We start from the raw sequence: 24,918 nt of genomic DNA, 5'->3' as shown, positions 1-24,918 counted from the left end.
CGCCCGGCCCCAGGAGAGCGCGCCCCAGGCTTCCACGGCAGAGCCCACGCTCAGCGACCCTCACTTCCGCCCCCTGGTCCACGGGCTCCCCTCGCGAGGGTCCCTGCGTCGGGCTGGCCCGCCCGAGCCCCAGGCCCCGCACGCCACGCCCCCCCAGCCTGGGCCGGGGGGGGGGGGGGACGGGAGGCCAGCTGTCCTCCCCCTGCTCCCGCCCCGGCAGGAAGACCTAGGTCCCAAGTTCCAGACGTGACTCAGCACTGGAATGCCGTGGTGCTTCCACAGTCGCAGACAGACCACGGCCTGCCGGGGCGGGGGCTGACCACACAGGTGGGCATGGCTCACGGAGCATGTGCGTGGGTCCCGGCGATGGCCCACGAGGGGAATGCATGCAAAACCACACTTATTCTCGAGCACGTCAGCAGGACCGCACAGTCTCAGAAGCTGACTCCCAGAGTCCTTTGCGGCCAAAGTCCAACCACTGCAGCATCGGTACACGCGAGAGAAACACCCGGTAAGAACACGCTGTTCGCTGCACACCCCCGTGGGGCAGAGAGAGAGGCCTGCACCCGAGGACGCAGGGCGCCGCTGGGCCCTGGCGAGGTCGGACACGGCCCGTCCGGCCGCGCCCCGAAGTCCCGCCCGCCCCGACACAGCCTCCGCCGCGCACGGGCGGCCTGCCCGACCGGGGCTGCCGCTGGCTCCCGGAGCACGGGGGAGAGGAGAGGGGCCGGGGTTTCTCTGAGGAGCTGGGTGGGCGGGGAGAGGGGGACGAGGAGGTCGCGGGGGCGGGGGGGGGGGACTGCGGAGGGAGACAGGACGCGCCTGGGAGCTGACTAAACGGCTGCAGGGAGACGGGGACGGGGAGAGAGAGGGCGGAGGAGGGACGTGTCTGGGGACAGCTGCTGTCTCAGTGAGGGCAGTGGGCAGGAGGGAGGGAAGATGCCAGACACGCTCCTGGTGGCCCCCCCAGGCGACGGCCACGGCCGGGCGGCGTGCCGAACCAGCGTCCTCGCTAAGGGGCTCACCGTCCGCACACGCACAGCGGCCTGCTAGGCGCCGGCGGGCACAGAGGGCAGGGGCCGCCGGAGGCGGGGAAGCAGGTCTCCTGGGAAAACCCCGGCCGGCCCGCAGTGTGGACTCGGGAGGTGTGAGGGGCCACGAACAGAGCTGCGGCCAAGTCCCGCCGGGCGGGGAGCGCCGTCTGCAGACCTGCCACTGCGGGTGTGGGCGAGACCACTCAGGGTGCAGACCCGTCTCTTCCCGGGTCAAGGGCCGGTGAGAACAGATTCCTGGCCTCCTGTTCCTCTGCCCCGCAGAGGCCGATGCAGAACCAGGGTGAGACCCTGGGGCTCTCGCGGCTGCCCTCGGTGGGCGGCCCACCCCACAGCCCTGGGGCCGGGGAGGGCTGCGTGGGGGTCCAAGGGGAGAAGGACCATGGGCGGGCTTCAGGTGGGTTTTGGTGCACGGGCCTATTTCGGCTTTGGATCACGGGAGGACTCCCAAGAGAGGAGGTTTTGAAGGAACCGGGGATTTACGACAGACAATGGCGGACCACAGGCCGGGGTTGGTGGGGTGGGGGGCACGCAGAGACTTGAGCTGAAGACGGACTGGGGCTTCAGGGCAGGTGGCGGCAGGAGACCCTGTGAGAGGAGGGAGCGGGGTGGGGGGGGGACCGAGAGGAAGAGGAGAGCAGTGCCCAAGGGGCCGGAGGTAAGGGGGCCACAGGGGAGGGCGACTGTGACCCAAGAAGGGAGGGTGACCGTGAAACAAGGAGAGAGGGAGGGAGGGAGGAGGGGAGGGGCGAGGAAAGGAGGGGGCGGCTCATGAGGCACCCCCCAGATGTGGGAGCTGGATGGGGACACTCAGCCTTGTGCAGCCCGGGAGCAGCCAGGGCGCCCCCGGCCGACTGGGCCACGCTCTGATGCCCCCCTGTGCCCGGCTCGCCTGACGGCGGCGGGCGGCCTGGCTGCTCGGGCAGAGTGACGTGACAGCAGACGGTGCGGTGGCCTCGGGTGGGTGGCGGAGGAACGCGGTGACCCCACGGAACAGCCATCTCAGCAGGCCCTGACCTGGCTCTGAGTCTCCCCAGGGAGGGAGCGCGGGCTGCGGGCCGGGCCGGGGCGCCCCGGTGTCTGGGTTTGACGCCGGCTGGCTCCTGCACAGCCCCGCTGTCTTCAGTGGGGGCCTGGGGGCCCGCACCCCAGAACCAGAGCTCAGATAACACGGACGGCCCCACGGCTGACGCCCGCGGACTGCGGGGTGCAGGCTGGAGCCGCCCCTCGCACTCGGCGAGCACCAGGCACACTGATCCCCCTTGCCCCTGGACAGAGGGTCTGGGTTTGGACGGGGCGGTTGGAGACCCGGACAGAGCTGGCCACCCAAGCGCGCCCAGGGGCTGGGCTGTCCCCGGGCTGTGGAGACTGGAGACGACCTCCCACGGGGTCGAAGCACCCACGGAGGGCCTGGGCTGACAGGGAGCGGGCTCTTCCCACCCCGTCTTTCCGAAAGGGCGTGGCTAGGGCTGCTGCAGAGCCCCCGGCGCTGTCTTCACGGCAGGCCCCCCGCGTGGAGGGGCCGCTGTCCCGAGAGCCCAGCCCCACTAGGCTAATCACAGCTGACGGCGCCGCCCCCGCAGGGAGCAGCAGAGGCCGGGATGCGGCTCCAGAAAGCGCAGACGCTCAGCGCTGTCTCCCGCCGCCGCCGCCGCCTCCTCCTCCCGCTCCTCGCCCCTCTCGGAGGAGTGCTGGCAGCGCCCGTGGGCCTCCTCCGACGGACTGCAGGACCCTCCCTCCGGGCCCCAAGGGCAGGCCGCCGTGGCAGCCGTGGTGCAGACCGCGGGGGAGGCCCGGGGGCCCCTGACAGGAGTGCGCCCCCACACGCACTGCCGGCCTCCCCCCAGCACTGCAGCGCTGGAGGCCCGGTCCCTGAACGCCCACTTCCTGCGCCCTTCCACGGCGACACCGGCACCGGCTGTGGGGCAGCTCTTCGGGGGAGGGGCGCTCGGGGACATTCTGTCCAGCCTTTCCGATGCGACCACAGCGGCGTGTCTAAGTCCCTGCACCCCTTCGGTCCCAGCGAGCCCGCTAGAGAAGGCGTTTTCCGTCCCCGTCACCGGGACACCCCACCCCCGGCCGCACGGCCCCCGGGCTGGGCAGTGGGCGGGCCGAGGCTGCCCGTGTCTAAGGAGCGGCGTGAGAAGTGCAGGCGACTCTCCAGGTTCACGTGAGAGCCTTCTCCGCTCGGTCGGAGGGGGGGCCGGGCCCTGTTTCTGCCTGCCCCCCGCCCCCCAGGCTGCAGCCCCTGCGGGGCCCCAGTCCCTCGGGGTCAGGCTGGGCCCGGGGCGCTCACCTGGGACACGGTGATGCCGCACTTCTTGGCCAGCTCCTCTTTGGCTTCCTCGCTGGGGTAGGGGTTGCTGAGATGCGAGTAGAAGTACTCGTTCAGGATCTCGGTCGCCTGCTTGTTGAAGTTCCGCCTCTTCCGCCTGCACGGAGACAAGACACAGAGGACGGAGCCCAGTTCACACCAAATACGCGCAGCTGGGGAGGGGTCCGCCGGGCGAGGACGCCGGAGGCCAGAGCCCTCGCCGTGCGCGTGTCCGAAACACGGCGCTGCGCTGGCCTGGGGTGTTCACGCGGGAAGGGGGGCGGGAAGGGGGGCGGGGGGCGTGAGGTTTCGGCCGCCTCGGCCTGGACTCCCGCAGTGAGCGAATCCCCGCTGCCGGGTCACCTGGAGGCCGCACCACGCTCAGCCTGGTCAGCGGAGCGAGGAGGGTCCCACGGGCCTCAGGGCGTGGGCGGGGGGCGCCCACCCTCAGCACAGTGCCTGCTGCACGGACCGGGCCAGGCCCCCGCGCCTGCCCCTCAGGCACGCAGTTCAGGTGACTCGGTGTTCGCAGCCTGCGGGGCGGAGGTGGTCGCTCCCGCCCCCCAGCGGGGGGAGCTGGGCCCGAGGGTCTCCGCGTGAGTCTGCCACGGAGCCAGCACATCAGCTCGGACTCCACAGTGCGGCCAGCACGTGCGGTCACCTCTGTGCACGTCTCCCTCAGGAGCGGCTGAGCCCTGAGGTACAGAGGAGTGTCACTGTCTCTCTTCCCGCCCCGGGGGGGGGGGTACATGCCACCTGCCCCGGGGGCGTCTGGGAGAGGGCCCGGCGGCCTGACCTCCCGCCCGGAGAGAAGGGTATTTCCCCCAAGAGCGGCCGCCCAGCGGTGAGCCGACGCCTGCAGACGTGCAGGGGGCGGAAGGGAGGGTGGCTCTTTGAATAACAGCGTTTTTCTGCCTTTTAAGAAAAGTGCCACTTGAACCAATTTACAGTGAGGATTCCTTGCCGCCTGCTGCTGGGGGCCGCCTCACTGCGGACGCTGGTCGCCCCGCACTCCCCATGGCTGGCCTGGGGGGGCTCCTCCTTTCAGCTGGCTCCACCAGCCCGGGCCCTTTCTCGCCCCTGTCGAGACTCTTCCCTGCAGAAGAGCATCGCTGCTCAGCCAGGGGATCGAATTCCCCACTCGGCCAACAGAAAGCGGCGACCACCCCGCGGGACTGGAGACGCAGCTGGCGCGGCACTTCCAGGGTCCCGCCCGGACTGATCGGCGCAACGAGGTGCCTGGTTTTACCGGGCGAGCACCGTCTGTCCGCGGGTCAAAACCACACCTGTCTGGGCCGTGCCAAGACCCAGCTGTCCTCCCGAACCAGGCCGAATTCGCCGGAAGCGGGGCGGACTGGACAGGCGGCAGGCGTCCCGAGCTCCCACGTGACGGGTCCCCAGGCTTGTCCCCACGCAGCCTCGGGGCCTCTCTGCCCGAGGCCCACGGTGGTGTGGGGTCTGGGGCCTGAACCCCGAAGGCCGCCCTGACCGGGAGAGCCGGGCCACGGGGCCGTCCGCCCCACTGTCGGCACTCACGTCACGGTGTGGTGGTCGTGACACTGCCCACGCAGCGGAAGACAGCCGCTTGGGAACGAGTGGGCGGCCTGGGCCGTGCAGACGGCGGTCCCCACTCCCCCTCCTCGAGCCGGGCCATCTTCCCGAGGTGGCCTCGTCCGTCCGACGGACCCTGTCTCTCACCGCCCCTTTCCACGCTGTCTCAGTCTGGGGCCTGTTTGATCCCAGGACCAGGGGTTCCCAGAATTCCGGGAAACCTAGTGAAGCTGACACACTGATGATGACGCGACTAGAGCTAAGACTCCCGGCTCCTTTGCTACGGCGAGCAAGGCGACCGGCTCGGGGGCCAACATCTGGGACTTGGAGCTGACCAACAGCTTGGAGAGTCCGTCACTGGGTTTCGACGTGAGGAAATGCGCAGGCGGACTCAACACTGCGGACGAACACGGTGTTTGTCGGGGGCGGGACTGTGAACGGCAGGGACCCGAGTGGGTCGCACAGCTCGGCAGACGTGCCTCCCCCGCTGTCCCCCCCGCCATCCCCGCGCCGCTGGCTCTAGCCCGCTCCTGGGAGCCGCGCCCTGCTGGCCACTGCACCCGGCATGTCACGTGAGCCACCCCGAGTCTGGTCTCCTGTTCGCCAAAGCGGCTCCCGTCACCCACGTCACATGACGCCGCCGCACAGACACGGCCACTGCACATGCCGCTTGTCCGTCCGTCCCCTCCAACAGCCGCACTCCCAGCACGCACCAGCAGCCGGGCTAAGTCCCACCCCGCTGTCCCGCCGCGTCAGAGGCGGCGGGCCGGCCGGACCTCTTCCTCCCAGTGCGCCCTGCCCCACACCCCGCGCTGCTCTTCCGGAGGCGGCGTGGGAAGCCACCGTCCACCGTGCGGTGCCTGGCCGGCAGGCTCTGCGCCACGGCAGACCGGCTGGCAGCCACGTGTGGCTGCTGAGAGGCTGACACGTGGCTACTGAGCCCGGAGAGCTATGCAATCTCATTTGTTTCTGTTTGCTTTAACCGATTAGGACCTAAAGTCAAACCCCACACACGAGAGGGAGCAGCTCCAGACCGAGGCTCTGCAGAGACAGAGCCCAGGCGGCCTCCGGGCCGGAGCGCAGAGCCGGGGTCCACCCTCGGGGCGCAACAGGCCCCCACACCTCCTGCCTTCGCCTAGCCCGCGACACGCCAGTGTTTGTCTGAAGGGGGACACGCCCCCTGAGCACTGAAGTGCAGTGGGGGCTCCCCCCGCCCCAGTCTGGGGCCCTCCGCAGGGGTCCCTGGCCCCGCTCGGCTCCAAGAGGGGAGTGGCCCCTCCAGCCTTGCATCTGAGGATCTGGTTGTGCCACCGACGACAGTCACTCTCATCGCTCTCGTCATCAGCTGTACGATGACGTGCGACGGGAACGACCCTTGTCACCGCACAGCTGAGCGGTCCCCTGAACACTTGGTCCCGGACACGACACCAGGCTCCCCTCCTCGTCACCGTGTTTGTTCCTGGGGACGGACGGTCCCCGTGTTCCAGACACGAGAACCCAGCCACACGAGACTGCGTCACTTGGCCAGCGTCTCGCCGCTCTGAGACTCCGGACTGCCCGCCCCGCCCCTCCCCGCAGGGGGCCTGGCAGGTGTGGTCCGTGTGGTGTCCTGGGAGCCTCTGCCCCCGGAGGCCGGGCGCACCCGTGTTCTTGTCTCTGTCCTTCCCGGTGGCTGGTGCAGCGCCCAGTGGACGGCGAGAGTGCCGCTGGGCAGGCAGTGGGTCCAGCTACCGCCGTGCGGGCAGCCCTCCCCGACGCCCTTCCTCTCGGTGCCCCCCCCCCCCCCGTGCAGAGTCACCCTGCGCGGCCCCTCCGCCAGGGCACCATTGCCGCCCGCGAGGCGTCCTTCAAAAGTCAGACTGTCGCCAACCAGTGGGGGGGTCGAGGCTGAGAAAGATGTGTCTACAGCGTTGGATTTCGAGCACCAGCTCACTGCGTCTCCCTGCCCGGCCCCCTGCCCACAAGCTGCTTTACTTTCTGCAAGGAGCGGAGGAAAGGAGAAGCAGCGTGTGGTCGCAGCCCTGACAGCGCACCCACCCAGGACCACGGCACGAGGCGAGGCGCACGGCCGGAGGGCCGGCGCCGACTGAAAGAACCAGGGGAGCGTTGGCGCTGCATCTCCCTGTGCCGCGGGCAGTGGGAGCACGGGGTTGGGGGCAGCAGCCCACAGAGGCCTGTGCCCCCCGGCAGCCCCCCGCCCCGCCCCACCCTGCCTCTGGCTCACAGCCTGCCCGGAGCGGGAGGGGCTGCGACCCGCACGGCTGCCACCCCTGCGAGTGGGCCACCATCGGGGGGTGTGGGTCCGTGGACAGGGAGGTTTGGCGCAGAGCTGAAAACGGCAGCAGAGGCGCTGGCCGTGCTGTGGGCGCCTGCGCGGAGGGGGCTGCTGGGCGCTGGGGCTGCTGTCCCACCATCCCGGGGACGGGGCTGTGCCCACACCGGGGAGCGGAGGGGGACCCGGCCTCAGACGGGACCTGGGCACGGCGACGCGAGGCCAGAGCAGAGCTCGCAGGCTCCCGGCGACAGGAGCCGGGCAGAACCAGCCGGGCTACCGCAGAGGGCTCGCAGAGGACTCCTCCTGCCTCCAAGGGGGTCTCGCCCTGTCGGCGCGCGCCCTCCCTGCCCGGCCTGGCTGAGCAGCACGCACGCCGGCGAGGGGGTGCCCTTGCAGAGCGAGAAATGTGCGCCCGCCGCCCCGCTGCAGCCCAGGGGCGGCGCTCAGACACCCCCCGCTCGGGTTCAGATAGCTGCCGCCAGGCTCGGACGGCAGCGGGGTCCCACTCTTTCTTGGCACCGAGGCGGTGGAGGCTGGGGGACAGGAGTGGAGCGAGCCGAGTCTGACCTTGACCTTGAACTGGGTGCGGCAGAGCTGCGCGTCACTGCAAGAACAGACCCCGGGACACAAGGGCTCTGCCCCTCCCTCCTCCCCGGTCCCTTTTTAGAAGAGAGCTCAGTCTGGGCCCCGCTCCTCTCCTCCTCAGTATCTGCCATCGCAAACGCCGAGGCCAGCATTTTAACGAGGGGCGTTGCCATGGGGACGGCGGAGCGGTGGCTGCACGAGGGAAGAGCCGAGGCAGAGGCCGCCAGTCACCGGCCCCCCGCACCGTGCCGAACAGCCCACTCAGAGAAGCCAGGCTGGCGGCTGCTGGGGTCCCTGCCGGGCAGGGGGGTGGGGGGCACGGGGTCCCCCCTCTGGAGGACGCCGCCTGCCCTGGGCACCACCACGCCCGGCCGGGAACAGCGAGCTCCGGCTTACTTTCTCCCGGGAGCTCGAGCTGGCCCCCAGTGCTGCCCGGCTGGCACCCCCACGTCCTGTTCCGTGGAGCCCAGAGCACACCGGGGGGGGGGGGCGGAGACGCCGGGCCTGGGGCCTCGAAGACCACAGCGGCCAAACCAGAAGAAAAGCACAAGAAGAAAAGCACACAGCCCCAGGGAGAGAGACTGGGGCGCGGCCATCTGCACCCGATACAACCACGACCAGGACTTGGGCCCTGACGGCCCTGAGAGTTTCTCTGACGTTTTGGGGGTGTGCTGACGGAAGCCGAGGGCAGGCACACACGGAAGGGCCCAGGACGGAGAGAGGACAGAGGGACGACAGAGGCGAGCCCGGGCGGGCAGCTCCGCTCCCAGAAACCCACGGGAGGGGAGTGAGCCCCGGGGGGGGGGGCGGGGCGGCTGCTGTCGGCTCACGGGGAAGTCAGGGACGAGGGGGCCTTGGGGGCGGGTCCAGGGGTGAGCCCGGGACGAGCTGCCGCTGCCCACTGCTCCCCCGGCTGCAGGTCTCCGGGGGACCCTTGGGGTTTGGGAGACGCTGCCTGTGAGGAACCAAGGGGGGAAGGGGCGGCGTGGGCATGCTCCCGGGAGGGAAGAGAGCCCGTCCACTGGGGTTGTTTTCAGAAGCCGACGAAACACGCAGCGGACCCCGCCTCAGGGAAGACACTATCTGGAGGTGGAGTGCGGGCCGCGGAGGACAGCCACCGTCGGGAAGGGGGTCGTGGGCCAGCTGCCCGGAGGCTCCGCGGGAGGGGCTGTGGTCCCACCGCCCAGTGGGCTGGCAGCAGGCACCGGAGGCGGCCGGGGGCCTGCACGGACGCTCTGGCCTCGGGGCGGGGGCCCCAGCTGCTGGTTGTGCTGTGTGCACGGCTTCTGTCTCGGGGGACCTTGGGGCCCGGGGTCCCGGCTGGACTCTCCGGCCCCACCGCAGGCCCCGCGCAACAGCGCCCGCCAGGCAGGGAACGCCAGGCCTGGAGCCCACGTCCAGCCCCCGCGCCCTGCGGACCAAGCCACCGCCCCACCGGCCCTGGGTGCTGCCGCCGTAGCCCGGAGCGGGGCCCACGGTGACTGGCCCTCACGTGCTGTGGGAAGGGCCCGGCCCTCCGTGGGCCACTGCCGCGGCTCGAGAGACGCAACGGCCCCACCCAGGAGGTCCCTGGTGGCAGGTGAACCGAAGCCCCGCCCTTGCTGTCCCGGCAGCGCGGTCACCCTTACTGCCGGGACACACACCGGCCCCCAGCTGCCCGCTCCCTGCAGCTCCGGTCTGCCGGCCCTCCCACCCCACCCCACCGCACCGGCCGCCCGCGGCTGCGCTGGCTCGGCACGCGGCACGGGGAAAACGGGCCCCATGGCGGGGGTGTGGGGGGGGGCCGGCGGGGGCCACTCACCGCGCGTCCAGGAACCGGGAGCGCAGGATCATGACGGCCTCGCAGGTGCTCTGCTTCAGCTGCATCTGGATGGAGCTGAACTTGCGGTGGATGATGCTCACCATGCGCTCGATCTCCTTCGGGGAGATGGGCCGTGTCCGGCTCTGCTCGCGCAGCAGGTTCATCACGTGGGTGGTGAACTCGTTGCAGGCCTGGGGGGCAGGACACGGCAGGGTGAGGGGGCCCTCGGGGGGGCAGGCTGGGGGGCAGGACACGGCAGGGTGAGGGGGCCCTCGGGGGGGCAGGCTGGGGGGCAGGACACGGCAGGGTGAGGGGGCCCTCGGGGGGGCACGCTGGGGGGCAGGACACGGCAGGGTGAAGGCCTCGGGGGGGGGGCACGCTGGGGGGGGCAGGACACGGCAGGGTGAGGGGGCCCTCGGGGGGCGCCGGTGGCGCTTTGCCCGCGGGGAGGTGCAGGCGAAGCGACAGCCCACGCAGAAAGCCCACGGGACGCTAACTTACGGCCCTATGTTGGTTCTAAGAGGAAAGGAAATTCTCAATCGTTCTTTTGTCTCTTTCATGACCTCAGTACCGTGATACACGGGAACCTAACTTCGGTGGGGAGCTCAGGTCGCTGCCCTGCACCCCGGTGTCCACGGCGCAGTTTGGGGCCCACGAGGCGTGAACTTCGTGCCCCGTCTTTTACCCTGGCTCGGGAGAGGAGGGGTCATCGCCCGCTCCGACTCCCGCTCGCCCCGCATGAAAGCCCCGTTCGCAGGCCCCCGGAAGACCCCGCATCTCTGAGGCAAAGGGACCCGTCCTGGAGGCCCCGCAGAAGCAGCACTGACACGGTCTTCCCCGCCCCCCCCGCCGGCAGACGGGAGCCTCGTCGGCTCTGACCCTCGCCCCTCCACCCCAGGCGTCAGCTGCAGGTCACCGGCCCAGCTCCTGAGTGGACAGAGGCCTGGGACGGCGGGGGGCCCTTCCCGAAGCCACACAGTGCCCGGCGGCCTGGCCTGCCCCTCCACAGAGCCGGGGGCCTGCCCTCTGCTGCGGGTCCTGCCGTCGCCGCCTGCAGCCCAGCCCCCCGCCCGGCACTCCAGCAGCGCCAGTGCAAGGGGCGCTCGCGGCGATGCCGTCCGGGTGCGTCAGGTGTGTGCCGGGGAAGGCGAGGGGCCGCTCTGGGCTCCGAGGACGAGGGACGAGGGGGGGCCAACCTTGTCCCGGCCGCAGCGAGGCCGTGGGTGACAGCGTGGCGTCGCCGCGTGTCTGCAACACCGAGCCCTCCCTCCCTCCCTCCCTGTCAGCGAGGCCGTGACAGCAGCGCTTGTGCTGTCTGCTCCCCGAGACACCCCCCGAGGTCGGCTGGCCGACGCCACCCGGAGCCGTGTCCACTGGCTGCGTCTACACCGGGGACGGGGCGGCGGGGGAGTGCATGTGGGCTGGCCTGGACCCGCCTCCAGGTGGACGGGGGCGAACCCCTCCCTGCTCGAGGCCTCGCTGGGCCCGCCCGTGCGGGCGGGTGTGCGCACTCCTGGCCCTCCCTCCGGCAGGGCCGTCCCCACGGGGCTCAGCGCGGGCTGCGGGCGCAGCACCCCTCGCAGGGGCCCAGTGGACGGGGCCGCCTCCAGGGCCCCCTTCGCCGGGGGCCTTTGAAAGCCGCCAGACCCCTCGGTCCCCGTCCCCCTTCCCTGTGGCAGGGCCGAGTGCCTGGGCACCTGTCTGGCCGCACGCGCACCGGCCGCCCTCACTCCAAAGTGCTGGTCCCTCAGAAACCCAGCCCTGCGGGCGACCCTCCCCAGGCCTCAGCGTCCCCCCGGCAAAGGCCGAGGGGTTGGCAGGCGCCGCCTCCCGGCGCAGCGGGTACGAGCTGGAGACGTCCGTGCACCACGGTCCGTGCACAACGGTCTGCCTGGCATCCGCCTCCCCTCGGAAGGCACCGCGGAGACGCCAGCTCCGCATCCGACCTCCTAACCTCCTTCCCCCGGAGCGTCCCCACCCCGGCCGTGCAGCACGGGAGGGAGACAGACCCGGGCCGGAGCGGCTGGGGTCCAGGGCGGCTTCCGGCAGCCCCCGCCTCGGGGGCGGGAGGAGGGGTGCTGTGAGCGTGCTGGCTCCCCACTGCGAAGCCACAGCCCTCGGCTGGTGACGGTGCGCCTCGCTGCCGAGACGAAAACTCGCACGCTCTCCGCACCCACTCTCCCAGGGCCCCGCCCGCCCCGCCACCGACAGACAGCGAGGCCTCCACCGCCACCGTGGGCCGGCGAGACAGCGGCTCGGGACAGGCGGCGACGGCGCCCCGCGTTCCAGGGGCGGGGCAGGCGGATGGAACGCCACAACCCAGCCCCCTGCCGGCCTCCCTCCCCCCTCCCCGGCCCCAGGCGGCCCCGGCGGCCGGGCCGCCTCCGGAGCCCTGTGGGTAGCTGGGATGCCGCCGGGCAGGACCCCCGCGGGCGGGCGGGGTCCGGGACGAGGGGCCTGCGGAGACGTCGTGAAGACGGTGCTTCCCGGGGCCAGCATGGCAGCGGCCCCCGCGAGCCGAGCGGAAGGGCAGTCCCAGGCGCCAGCGCGAGCCGGTTTCTGGGGGCAGCACGCTGAGGACAAGCCCCCTGAGAAAGTCTCGCTCGGGTCCTGGGGTCTGCGACTGCACCCTGCTCTCTGCTCACTGACCTCCTCCCGGGGCCCCAACTGCGTGCGACACCCGTCCCCTCGGGGATGGTGCTGGGGCTGAGGGACCAGACGCTGTGAGCACGCTGACCTGGCCAGGCCCAGCCGCACTGGGTGCGAGAACGGGGGGCCCGCAGCGCCGCGCTGCAGAAGGCAGCACTGGACCCCGGTGTGGGCGGGGGGCGGGGGCTCGGCCCCTTGGAGCGTTGTCCTGGGCACCGAAGGCTGCGGGGTGGGTCCTCTGGTGGGGCACGTGCCGGAGGCAGCTGATGCTGCCCCCCCTTCCTCTCTCCAAAACCAATAAACACGCCCTCGGGGAACGATGGAAACGAACGTAACACGCGGGTCTCCGCCTCCGCGGTTTGGTCCTCAGGCCCGCCCGCCCCCAGTCCTTGGCAGCTGGGAGGGTGTGCTGAGAAAGGGGGCTCCCAGCCCCACGTGACGACGCATGATGACGCGTGACGATGTGTGACGACGTGTGGCGACCAACCTCCTCCGTTCCTGCTGACGGCAGCTCTAGGAGCCGCAGTATTTACCACCTCAGGGTGGGCGGGGGGGGGGGGGCCGGGTGGGCTCCCGTGTTCGGAGGGGTGGGGTGCGGGGCGCTCGCTCAGCACCGCGATGCTCACTGGCCGCCCGGTGCCCACCCGCACACCGCAGACGAGAGGAGACACACGGGCGACCGAGAGCGCGTCACCGCGTGCCCCCCCCCGCCCCGCCCCGCACGCACACAGTGGCCGCGAGCGGCGGCGCTGACAGGTCGCTCGGGCTCGGCAGGGCGGGGCCTGACCCCGAGGGTGCCCCGCGGGTCGGGCGACACGGTCCTCCCGGCCGCTCCCACCGCTCGGGCCGCGTGCTCTGCGAAGATGGACCGAGTTCTGCCTGCAGCTCCCTGTCCCCACCCCCCATTCTCTGGACGCGGTGCACGTCCAGTCCCCGGGGCCGCCCGGACAGCCGGCCCCCTGCACCTGCAGACGCGCTCAGCCCTGGACAGAGCGCAGCCGGCACCGCCCCAGGCGGCGGCGAACCCCGGATCCCAGGGCGACCCCGCCCCGCACTGGGTGCGCGCGCGGCCTGGGGCCCCAGACTCGTCACCTAACCTCTGACCTCACTGCCTCACCTGTGCCCGAGGGGATGACGACACCGCCTGTCCCGGGCACCCGACCTCAGGGTCACCCCAAGGAATGGATGTGATTGTGTGGCCACAGGGCTGCCCTCATTTTGGACGAGGGCAGAGGAGTGACCGGCAGCGGAGCCAGGGCACTGGGCCCCCCCTCCCGCCTGACGCCCGCCCCAGCTGCGGGTTAGTGGTGGTGGGGGGGCCACACTGGCCTCCCTCTGTGCCCCTGGCGTTCGCCCCGAGTCCCCGGGACGACGGGCCCAGGCAGGCAGCTGTGCCGGAGAAGGGCGTGTCTGACGGGCCCCGGGTCGCGTTCCCGGACCCACCTCTCCCCGCCCCCCGGCCCCCCGCGCCCCGGGGCCCCGCGGAGCCTACCTGCTCGTACTTCTCCAGCTCCGTGTGGTAGATCTGCCTGATCTGCGACAGCTTGGCTCTGTAGTCGGAGTGCTCCACCGAGTTGTCGGAGCCGGCCCCCCCGGACGCCGCCGCGGCTGCAGCCGCCGCCGCCGAGCCCCCGCCCTTCTCGGGGCCCGCCACCCCCTCGGCGAGCAGCATGTTGTCCAGTCGCATCAGCTGGGGGTCCGTGGGCTCCTCTTCCTGGGCGCCCCGGATGCTCAGCACTGTGGGGAGACAGAGGGGGACACGGGCACTGAAACTCCCATCGTTTCCTCGGGGTCGCCGAGTCTCTGCACCCCGCGCAGCGCGGCCTCGCAGCAGGGTGGCGCTCCCTCCCGTGGGCCCAGAGCCGTCAGGGTCACATGACGGGGCCGGGCGGGGGTGGTCGCCGCTCGCGGGAAAGAGGTCCTTCCGGGGAGACTGGGAAGAGACCCACGGGCGGTGGTGACGGGCGGTGACCACAGGGAGCCCTCAGGGCCACCGAGCTGCGCCCGTACAAGCAGTTAAAAAGGTGCATTTCACCCCAGTAAATGTGACGACACAAAGTTAGGAACAACTGCGTCACTTTCCTTTTCATCCCCAAACCACCAAATTTTAATGGAAGGAAAGTTGTCTCCTTTGAGGCTGGTTCCAGACGTCTGTGAGCCGGCGGGCGCTGTTCCGCCCTGACTCCGTCCGTCACACCGGCCCGGCCTACACTCCCCCTGCCCAGGGGCTGGGGTCGGAGTGCGGTCCATCGACCCCTGCGCCGGGCCAGCGGCGGTGCAGCTGCCAGGAGCAGCGGCCGCGGGCAGCCCCGGAGGCACAGCGGTGTCCCGGGAGACCAGGACTCCGCCCCGTCGGCCACCAGCCCGGGTGTCTGAACACACGGTGCCGGACTCAGAGGGCCAGGACTCGGGGGGTGGGCGGCGGCCAGGAAGGAGAGGGATGCCGTTTCCCAAAGCAGGGCAGCCACGGGGTGCAGGGGCGGGCCGGGGCGTCGGGGGATCCGGCGGACCAGCGGGAGCCAGGCGGGCAGCCCCTCCCCGAGTCGCACGTCCTGCCGCAAGCACGTCGCGGATCCACGCGGGCTGCCAGCCGCCACGTGTTTGTCGAGAGGGGACCTGGCGAGGCCTGCCCCTTAGAACCCCGAAGAACGTTCTGGGTAGGTAGTGACGGGGACAGAGGAGCAGGAGTCCCGAGTTCGTCCACACTTTGGGGAGGGGCTGGCAGGGTCCCTGGGACCCGGCAGGCGCAACGCTGGGCCAACGGGAGCGAGAGCCGCTGGGGCGGGGGGGGCTGCGTCTCGTGGGCCCGCTGGGCTGGGGCAGGGCAGGGACGGAAGTGCAGTGCGCGGGGACATCCGGACGTGTGGGGCGCTCCGTCACGGGCAGCACCAGCGGCGCCCCCAGCTTCTAACTAACAGACTGACGAGAACCAGCCCGGAAAGGGGTTCACGCAGAAACCCCAAGTCCCCCAGCATCACACACACGAGACACGGAGGTCGGGAGCAAGGTCGAGCCACTCCGCGGGCCACGGCAGCCGCCAGAGCAGAGGGTGGGAGGGTGGGAACGGGCCCCGGGCGCAGGGAGAAAGGCTGGGCGCTCGGGGGCGGTCCGCACCTGTGCGCAAACCCGCGCCCGCGCCCCAGGCCCTCCCCGACAGGCCCGCACGCTGACACCCCGGCCCTGGGGTGCGGCACAGGCAGCAGACCGCCGAGGGGTATTCTGCGGCCTCTCCCCAGGGAGGGCCCCCCTCACCCCGAGGCTGAGGCGGCTGTGCGGGGAGCTCCCTGCCCGGGGCTGGTCTTTGCCCAGCGAGGACTGGGCCCCGGCGTCACCCTGCTCTTCGGACACCGACACACAAGCCTGAGGTCCCCTGAAGCACAGGTGACCGCCCACAAGGCTTTGTTAATGAGAGCGCCACAGGGTGCCGTCTCCCGACCCGAATGCCCGTCCGTGAAGGTCGAAGGTCGAGGGTCTGCCCAGGAGTGGTGCCCACTCCGGCCCTCCTCCCCGGCCTCCGAGCGGTGGACCCTCCTGGCGCAGGGCAGGAGGGTGCGGGGTGATGGCTGTTTCTCTGCTGGGCTTCACGCGGTGAGTTTTAATTGCTTTATCAACAAAAATATTTACGGCTCCTTAAAAAGAAGGATCATCTCTGAATCACTCTGGACTGTTCCTTCGGCGTCGGCGTGGTTGTTGAAAAGCCTGGGCTGGGGCAAACCCCGCTCCAGCCGGCTCTCCCGACCCTGACGGCCAGCCACCCCCGAGAGGCCAGCGGCCACGAGCGACTCCTGCTGGTGGCTGGTGGGGGGTCCCCCTGGCTACCCACAGCCCTCTTGCACGGGGCCCAACACACACCATCTCACGGTCATTTCTGGTCCCGACCATGGAGGCATCTCCATGGGGCGCACGCACCTCGCCAGGGCGGCCTGCCCACGCCTGCCGGAGGGGAGGTCCCGGAGCCTCCGCAGCCCCTGCGCCCCACCTGCCGCGCTCACCCCACCGGCTCCTCCGGCTACCAGATCCAGTCACGGCGGTAGGGAGCGGGCAAGAGCAGCATCTGGAGGCTGAAGGGCTGGTTCCAGTTCTGGTGGCGACAGGGCGGGGACCAGGACACGCCTCCAGCCCTGTTCCCACGGGCTGCAGTCGAACTGAGACCACCACCCCCTCCAGCCCTCTGAGCACCCCACCCACCGCCCACTCCCTCGTTTAAACACCGACCGCGGAGCACAGCTGCGCACAGACTCCGCACACCGACCTGGGCGCCGGTTCCCTCGCTCTGGGCAGCACCCTGGCTTTAAGTAGAAGGAGGAAGGAAAGGGGCGTGGGCAGGGAGCCCCACCCACTGCGGAGGGCTCAGGAGGGCCGCAGGGGCGAAGCCCTGGTCCACCGGACTCTCCACCTCTTGGACGAAGGGTCCAGCGAGTCCCGGGCAATTAGAGGAACACAGCGGAAGGGTTAGCATGTCCCTTGGATTTTATCATTTCTCGAGTCCCGTGAAGACACTTTGAAAAGAGAAATCAGGGTCCGCTGAACCGAAATAGAACCGGTTTCCGAACACGGGCCGCGAGAAACGGGCCCGGCTGACATGGGCGGCGCCACGCCGCCCACGGTGGTGGCTCGAAGAGACAACCTCTGAGGGAACACCGCCTCAGGGCGGGGACGACGACGAGAGGAAGCCCTCCGCTCCGGACGGGCCTGGCCGCGTGCTGCCGTGGCCGCGGGGCGGGGCCGTCCACGCGCTGTGCGCACGGCCGTGCCCACGACAGGCAGGCGCAGGGCTCTGATCCGGGAACCCCGCCAGCGTCCCCAGAGGCGAGCGGGGGGGGGGTCGCCGGGTCTCAGCGGAGTCCACGCCACCTGTTTACACCCCTCAGGGCGGGCGCTCGGCGAGCAGGAGACAAAGTGATTATTTAAAAGGTCCTTTTATCCCCACGCACCCCCAAGCCTCAGCCGAGCCCTCGCCTGGACCCACAGCCACGAGCGCTCGGTCCCTGGGACCCAATTCCGGCCGCAGTGCTGCCGCTGGTGCAGTGCCCATCACAAGCGACCAGGGCCCCGGCCCCTGACGGGCGGCGGGGCGGGTGCCCCGGCCTGATGCAGGCTGAACCCCCCGCTCGCGCCGCTGCTCAGGGGCTCCGACAGTCCGGTCTGCGCGGCCCCGCTGCCGAGAACGGGGCCCTGCCCTGGATGCGTCTGCAGAGGGGTCCCCGACAGCAGGCTGCACCCTTGGGTCCCGATTCCTAAAGGGGTGTGTCCTTCCCGCACAGGTCCCGGCCGGTGTCGGGGCAGGTGAGTGGTTTCTATAGAAACGGTCGCTCTCCCTCTCCACAGCGTCTGAGGGGACATCAGATGAGGGGGCTGTCCCAGCTCGAGTCCCCACCGTGCTTGCATTGTCCCCACCCGAGGAGAAAAGACGCCGCGGCGCGTCTGGGACCCCGGGCGGGGGGGGGGGCTGGCCGGGGCGGGAGGACAGGGCGGAGCGGCCCAGGCTGGGCCTCGGCAGGACGGGAGCAGCGCGGCGGCAGCTCCCGGCAGCGCCCACTAGAGGGCACTGTCCCTTCGCTGAGGACGGGTGGGCTGGGAGGCTGGAAGCTTCCAGTCCTGGGGCGGCTGCCCGCTGGGAGTCACACCTGCAGGCCGGGGGGAGGCCAGACCTGCTACAGAGAGGGCTGTCCTCAGCTGTGAGCAGCGGTGCTGGGGCCCAGGCGGGCTAAGGGGCAGACAGACGGCAGGGACAGACAGCAGACGGGTGTCTGGGAGGGGGCGGCGGACAACCCCCCTCCCGCTCTCCCGCCAGGCTGTCTGCCTGCTGTGAAAGCACCGGGCTCCCCGCGGGGGGGGCCCCCCCGCCGCCCTTGTCCTTGCCCTCACCCTCACCCTCACGCGCGGGGGGCCGGGAGGAGCGCCGGAGGGAGGCCGGAGGTCTCAGGCCTCACCCCAGGGCCGCTCTGCGCCCTACCCCGGCCCCGCGTCGGGCAGAACCCTGGACAGAGTCCGGCCCCGGGGTGTGGTCCTCGCAGTTCCCCGCTCAGAGCAAAGTGTCCCCACCCGGCCCCCCCGCCCACGAGGTGCTCGCGCACACAGCTCAAAAGGCACCGTCCGAGGGCGGAGGGACCGTCCCAAGTCGCGGACACAGACTGAGGACACAGAGGCAAAGTCGCCGGGTGGAGCCCAGACGGGGACCGGGGTCTGGACGCGCCGCCCTGGGCTGCGCGAGGAGGAGGTGTGCCCCTCACGGGAGGCAGCTCGGGGGGCGCGCAGTCGGTCCTGCGTGGGGCGAACACTCAGGTGTGCGCGGACCCACACTGGCCGGGCCTGGCCGACTCCCCCGCGGGGAGAGGACAGCCAGACACGCGGTCGGGGGCAGCAGGTGCTCGCGGCCCCCGGCTCCTCTGAACCCCTGCAAACACGAGGGCCCGCGGGGGGCCCAGTCCCCGGACGGGTCCCTGGCTGCGCACCGTCAGGGCGCAGGGAGCAAGGTGGGGGCTCCGACCCCCGCGATGAGTCGCATCTCTCCCGCTTCCAGCCAGCAGCCCTGAGGCCGGGGGGGCGGGCAGGGGAGGTGCTGGGGACCAAACGGTCCCCGGGGGCAGACCCCTTGTCCTTGTCCCCTTCCTCCAAAGTCCTTTGCTTCTCACAGACCGGAGGCCCCGCCCCCGGAAGAGACTGGAGTCACTCGGTTCTTCTCAATCGCAGTTGGGACTGAAATCTCGCCCCGATGTCCTTCACCCCTAAAGCTCGGCTCCCGGGCGGGTCCCTGGTGAAAGCCCCGTCTTTGTGCGTGTGACAGTCTGTCCGGCTGGAGACGGCGCCTGTGGAGCTCCGGTCGGCCCGGCAGGGGCTGCGTGCCTGAGCGGAGGCCCGCCCCTGGTGGGAGGTCTGCGACACGCGGCTGGCCGGGGGGAGCCGTGTCGCCTTGGCAGGTGACCAGTCCCAGCCCAGCAGGCACTGGACACCACTCCGTGCCGCCCAGCGAGCCACCCCGACCCCCCACTCAGAGACCCCGAGGTCTCGAGGGTGCAGCCCGGGGCTCTTCCCGCCGCCGTCCCGGGCGAGAAGCCGGCCCAACAGGAGACGTCTCCAGGCGCCGGCCCGAGTCTCCTCCGGCCCCTCCTGCTCCTCTGCCCAGAGCCTGTGACGTGAGGAAGGAGCCCCCGCCCCGCGGAGTCTGGGGCCCCTCCCGCCGCGGAGCCCTGGCGGGCCTTCCCGACCGGGCGGGGCTCGGCGGGGGCGACGTCCCGGAAGCGGAGCGGCCCTTCTGGGAAGCACTCAGCTCGGCGGCGGCCTCGCCTCAGGCCGGGCGGCTGGCCTGCAGGTCGTCTCTAACGGCTGCTCTCGCGTCTCCATTAGAGGATGAATAAGTGATGACCAGGCGAGGGCGGGGGGTGCCCTCCAGACACAGGTCTGGGGAGGCGGGGTCCGGCCCGGCTCCGGGAGGGGAGCAGACTCCCCCCCCACCGTGGGCCTGGCTGCCGGGCGCGGAGACGCCCCCGCTCAGGACACGGACACCCCGGTGGGCTCACCGCCCGGGTGCTGCCCCGTGTCTGGGGGCTGCTGTGCTTCCCACCCCTCGACGACACGGGGGGGGGATGACAAACAAGTCAGCGGTCCCGGGAAGGGGCAGCCTTTCTGTCCCCACGAGGCTCGTGCCGAGCCTCAGCCGCAGGGACCCCCAGGGCAGGGCTCCTGGCGCACGCGGTGCGCCCCCACCCGCCTGCTCCTTCCGGAAGACAGCGACCGCTGAGCGCGCGGTCACTGCCACCACTTCCGACCCGCTGGTCACCACGGACAAACCCTGCCACTGATCGCTGCCGTGGCCCGGCCGGCACGCTTCCCCTCCCACGAGACGGTCACCCGCCCGTCTGCAGACGAGCCCCACGGACTGAGGGGTGCAGAGTGAGGACAGGGGGCACCACGACGGCAAAGGGCGGGCCCCGGCCAGGGCCCCGTGCGGGCTCTGTGATCAGGACTCGGGGCGCGCCCCTCTAGCCCGCTCCGCCCCTCTGCCTCTGTGACGTGGCCCCCCGTCTCACTGGGAGCACAGCCCCTCCCACCTGCAGGCGGGAAGTGGGGTGAGGGAGACAAGGACACGGGTTCTTCTGGGAACGGGGCCAGGAGGACTCGCTAAGCCCGACACGGGCTGTGACCCCGGCCGCCACCGCTGACAGCTGTTTTGTGCCCCGTGCACTGTGACCCTGCCGGCATTCACGGGACGATGTGAGCTGGACAGTGTGTCTCTCTCCTGCCTGGGACCGGGGAGAGCGGCGGCACAGGGAGGGGGGAGGAGGCCGGTCTGAAGTTCCTCCCACCACAGCCCCCCCACAGGCTAGCGGGGCCCTGACTTTCATGGCCACTGGGAGGAGGGAGACTTTCTCGCTTCCCTTGCAGCTAAATGTGGTCACGTCTCTTGCGACAAAATTTTCCGGTCAGCGATAGATGAGTGGAAGTTGCACACAAAACGCCGAGGAGTGTCCAAAGGAAGGAATGCCTTTCCTGCTGCTTCCTCTCTCCCGCTAGCTGGAAGGCGAGGACAATGGCTGGGGCTCGGGCAGCCCCTCGGGGCCCCGAGTTGGCCTGGGGAGTGGGGCCGCCTGAGGGAGAGAAACCAGACAGCAGTTCTCAGGGGCCGGGGACCAGCTACGTGGTTGCCTGGCACTGGGTGAAGACGGGAGGGAAACGCACTTGTATTTTGTTTGAGCCAAGCGACAGTGGGACTCGGGGAGAGGTTTTGTTTTACTTTGTTTGTTCTCGGCAGCTTAACCAAGCCAAGCTAACACAGGTGTGGAAGGACGGACGGACGGACACTGTGGGATTTCGTCTGTCCTCCTGAACAGACACTTCAGCGACGAGGACGCGGGGAGCTAGCTGGCACCCTGCTGCGAGCGGTCAGGGGCGGAGGGCGCGACTCCCGAGCGAGCACGGGCGGTCCTGTGGGAGGCGCTGGGCCGGGCTGCGAGTGCGGAGCCTGGCGCCCGCAGGCCCTGAAAAGCACGGGGGTCTCCAAGGCGCTGGGAGAACTTCGCGGCGTGCCCTTGAAGGCGGCCAAGAACTCTGCGAGCTCACGTGTACAGGAGAGACAGCTCCCCGCCAGTCTGTCCCTCCCCCGACGCCACGCTCACACCCAGACGGGACACACGGCACACTCGCTGCCCGGGGCCCCGGCGGAGGCCGAGCGGTCAGGCCCTGCACGCGGTGAGGGCGCGCTGGCCCCCACGAGGCGTGCCGCCGCCGCTCTGAAGAACAGGAAGGGACGCCCCGCGCAGCAGAGACAGCCGCCGGCCTGGCCTGGGCTGGGCTGGGCCCGCAAGTCGCGGCACGCACACACCGTCCATAGCTCCCCCACCTCCGTGGGCCTCGGTCCCCCTCGAGGTGCCTGCGGGCTGCTCTTGGCGGGGTGGGCCCGTTCGGGTAGGAAAAGGGGCCTCCCCGGGCGCAGTTCCCGCACGCGGAGGGCGCGCTGATCGGGACCGTCGGCAGGCGGAGGGCGGAGAGACCGGGAGAGGCACCCCCAGGAAGGAAGGCCGGGCAGAAAGCGCAGGAGGAGGATGAAGGGAGAGACAGGGTTCGTGCAGCGAGAGGCATCCGGCGACCAGATGTGGTGGCCGGGACACAGCACGGGGGCCCGCCCTCCCTCCGAGTCCTGTGTCACGGGGCCCTTCCCCGCACGGACTCAGCTCCGCGCGGGTTCCATCCTGCCTTCCGCTGGCCGTGCCCCTTAGTCCAGGGCGCGGCCGCGTCCCCGGGGACAGAGTCCCGGCCCCCCCGGGGAGCAACGCCCAGCAAACCCCTGACAGCTCTCATGTGCGTGCGCCCTGGGCGGGCCTCTCCTCTGTGAAACATGCTAACTCGTTTCTTTCTCCAGTATCCCACCCAAACCCCCTCCCCGAGGGCTGCCCATGCGCCGGGCGGGGTGGGCTGTGCGCCCGGGGGACACAGAACGGGAGACGAGGGCCCGCCCGAGCGGGGCAGCGGTTCCTCCGAGAAAAGCAGGCGGACGGCTGCAGCGGCGTGGCACGGGGGGCACCTGCCCGCCCAGAGGCCCTGCGTGCGACATGGTCACAGAGAAGCGTGCTGACACTGACCCCCATGTCCACATTCTGGTGACGGCCGCCGCAGGCAGGTGTGCAAACAGCTGCCCGTCAGTGTGGGCGCAGAGCGGGACCGGGGCTGGGCCGGGGCTCACGGTCCCCTGGCCGCCCCATCCTCCCGCCACCAACGTGGCAGCCCCTGGTGGGACTGGCCTGCCTGAGCGCTGAGACGAAGTAAACCCCAGGTCTCATCTGGGGACAGGGCGCCCTGCCCTCCCCGAGAGGGGGTGGGGGCCCCGAGGGCCCAGCAGCTCCCACACGCCCACGTCACGTGGCAGAGAGGCATCACAGACCCACTCCCTCCCCCCTGGAGGCAGGGGCTCTGCCCACGGTGCCCCCCCACTGGACCCAGACCGGAGCTGTACCCCACATTGGAGTGGCACCCCAGACAGGAGCCGGGCTGGGAGGAAGGGGCCAGGCGGCTCCCGGGGCGGCGGTGGGGGTCTCCCTGCCCTGTGGTGGGTGCTGGGCCCATGGCTGCCGAGGTCACCGCACCCCACTCTGTTCCACGGTCCTCCCCCCTCGTGCGGCCCTCCCCACCCAGACCGTGGAGTCTGGGGACAGTCTTGCACGTGGTGACCTACGGCTGGGGTCCTGGGGGCAGAAGCCCTTGGCTCAGAGTCTGGCCTGTCCCCTCCCATTTACAGCACCGGAGGTGAGCATTCAGCTGCTGGCGTGGAGGCTGAGAAGAGCACTGACACCCAGACCCCACCGCTCGTCCCCCCCTGCCGCCGGTAGGAGAGCTGGAGCCCGGCCCGCCAGCCCCCGGAGCCAGCGCACTCAGAGGCTGACACACAGTTGCGCCCCGAGAGGAGTCCACGGACACCGGTCTCGCCGGGCGTGCAGCACACACCGGACCGCGACCAGCGTGTCCTCCGGAGCAGGCCCCGCCCGGCCCCCGCCCTGCCCAGGAAGGTCAGCAGCCGGAGTTCCAGCCGTGACGTGTGGCCAGGGCCTGACTGGCCCTGGCTAAGGGCCCCGTCCACTCCTGCTGGGCTGTGGCCGCTGGCGCCCGGGGCACCTACAGGACGGGGAACGGCCTCAGGAGTGACGGCATGGGAGGCAGCCGTGGTGAGACGGGGACACGCAGGTGTCACGGAGGGGGGGGGGTCTGCTCCTGTTCCTGGCAGAGCCTGGCAGTCGCTGCACCTGAGCGCGTTTTCCAGGCCCACTGAGAGCATCGCGCCCCCAGATCACAACCCAGGGAGGCGTCGTCTTCCTCCGCCGGCCGCAACAGCGACTCGGCAGTGCCCGCAGCGCAGGGGCACGGCTCTGCCCAGTGACGGCCAGGCCAGCAAGCGGGGGGCGCCACGGGGGGTCAGAGGGCGGAAGTCAGAGGGCGGAAGTCAGAGGGCGGAAGTCAGAGGGCGGCCTGCACCGGCAGCCAAGGCACGGCCCTCCACCCGGCCAGGGCTGTTCTGCTCGTGTGCCCTGCTCTGCCGGCTCTGCCCGGGCAGCCCGCCGCCCAGAGGTCACCGTGGGGCCGGCCAGCTGGCCCTTCCCGGAAAGTGTGCCGGGCTGCCCCACCATGCCCGCCCGCCCGCCCACCCACCCGAGTGGGAGGAAGGTGGGGGGCGGGGGCAGCGCTGTGCAGGGCCCACACTCCAAGCCGCAAGTGCGGTTTCTACTGGAATGTTCCGGATCAGCAGCGGTCCTGCTGACAGGGGTCTGGACAAGCACACTCGGGCAGCGGCTGGTCGGACTGGGGTGAGCGGTGCTGCCTCCTGGGCTAGGATTTAAAACGTAGGAAAGGATCCGAAACCGTGTGCCTTTCGAAAATGGAACAACCGTGCTGCTGAACCCTCAGGGCTAACGGCAAAGCCCGGGTCTGCCTGGGGAACCTGCTGCGAACCAGCCCCGCAGCGGAGCGCGCTGCGGGCGGAGAGGGGCCGCCATGGTGCCCACTGTCCCCGCCACCCCCCCCCCCCGGCCCCAGGAGCTTCCTCCGGGTCCCTGAAAGGCGCCTCGCGGCGGGCGGCGGGTCTCCGGGTAGACGAGGTCTCGGGCACGGAGGAACAGACACGGGCGCTCCTGAGCCCTGGGGGCCGCGGGGTCTCCGCGCCCTGGGGAGGCCCAAACACGAAGTCAGCCCCCCCCTCCCCCCGGAGCTGGTCCCGCAGCCCGCCCCCTTCCTGTCGCCCAGCCCGCGCTCCCTGGCGGGCAGGCGGGCGGGCGGGCGGGCAGGTGGGTGACTGACTGCTCCCTTCCGCTGTAATGACTGCTATTAGCGGGCCTCGCCCGGCCCACCACGCTCGACTTTCAGCCCCTTCCCTGATTGCCTGCGGGGAACGCTGTGTCTCACGGGCTGGGTTTAACAGAGGTGTAATAAACGCCGAAGAAGAGATATTACCCAAAATAAAAAGTAGTTCGTCCCCCTGTGGCCAGGATCCCATGACTCACAGCCACGCTCCCTCCGGCTCCAGCAGTTTCCATTTGCGTTCTTTCACTTTTTTAGGGGCCCCTGGGGGCGTTAGGAGAGCTGTTTAAGAGAAGAGGCAGAGCGCCTGGAGCCGCTGTCGGGGGCGGCGTGTCTGCGTCCCAGACAGGCCAGGGAGCCCGGCGCGGGGCCCGGCCGGCCGGCAGCCCAGGGGACCGCGGTCGGCCTC

General features: G+C 70.9%; 1 protein-coding gene across 2 annotated transcripts in view; it reads right to left on the bottom strand.

Annotated features, from left to right (window-relative positions):
* PBX1 (PBX homeobox 1) overlaps positions 1-24,918 on the bottom strand; it is a 179,457-nt gene that overhangs the window by 16,401 nt on the left and 138,138 nt on the right. For both annotated transcript variants that reach the window (XM_045838533.1, XM_045838534.1), the window contains exons 3-5: positions 13,720-13,964; positions 9,579-9,769; positions 3,349-3,484 (exon numbers count right to left, since the gene is read on the bottom strand). In XM_045838533.1, coding sequence (XP_045694489.1) covers positions 3,349-3,484; positions 9,579-9,769; positions 13,720-13,964 — 572 coding nt within the window. The remainder of the gene's footprint in view (positions 1-3,348; positions 3,485-9,578; positions 9,770-13,719; positions 13,965-24,918) is intronic.

The sequence above is a fragment of the Phyllostomus hastatus genome, unplaced genomic scaffold (assembly GCF_019186645.2).
Source record: "Phyllostomus hastatus isolate PE091 unplaced genomic scaffold, TTU_PhHast_1.1 phas_contig_283, whole genome shotgun sequence".
NCBI lineage: Eukaryota > Metazoa > Chordata > Mammalia > Chiroptera > Phyllostomidae > Phyllostomus > Phyllostomus hastatus.
Note: the sequence above shows the minus strand (reverse complement) of the source record. Positions and strands in the feature narration are given on the sequence as shown.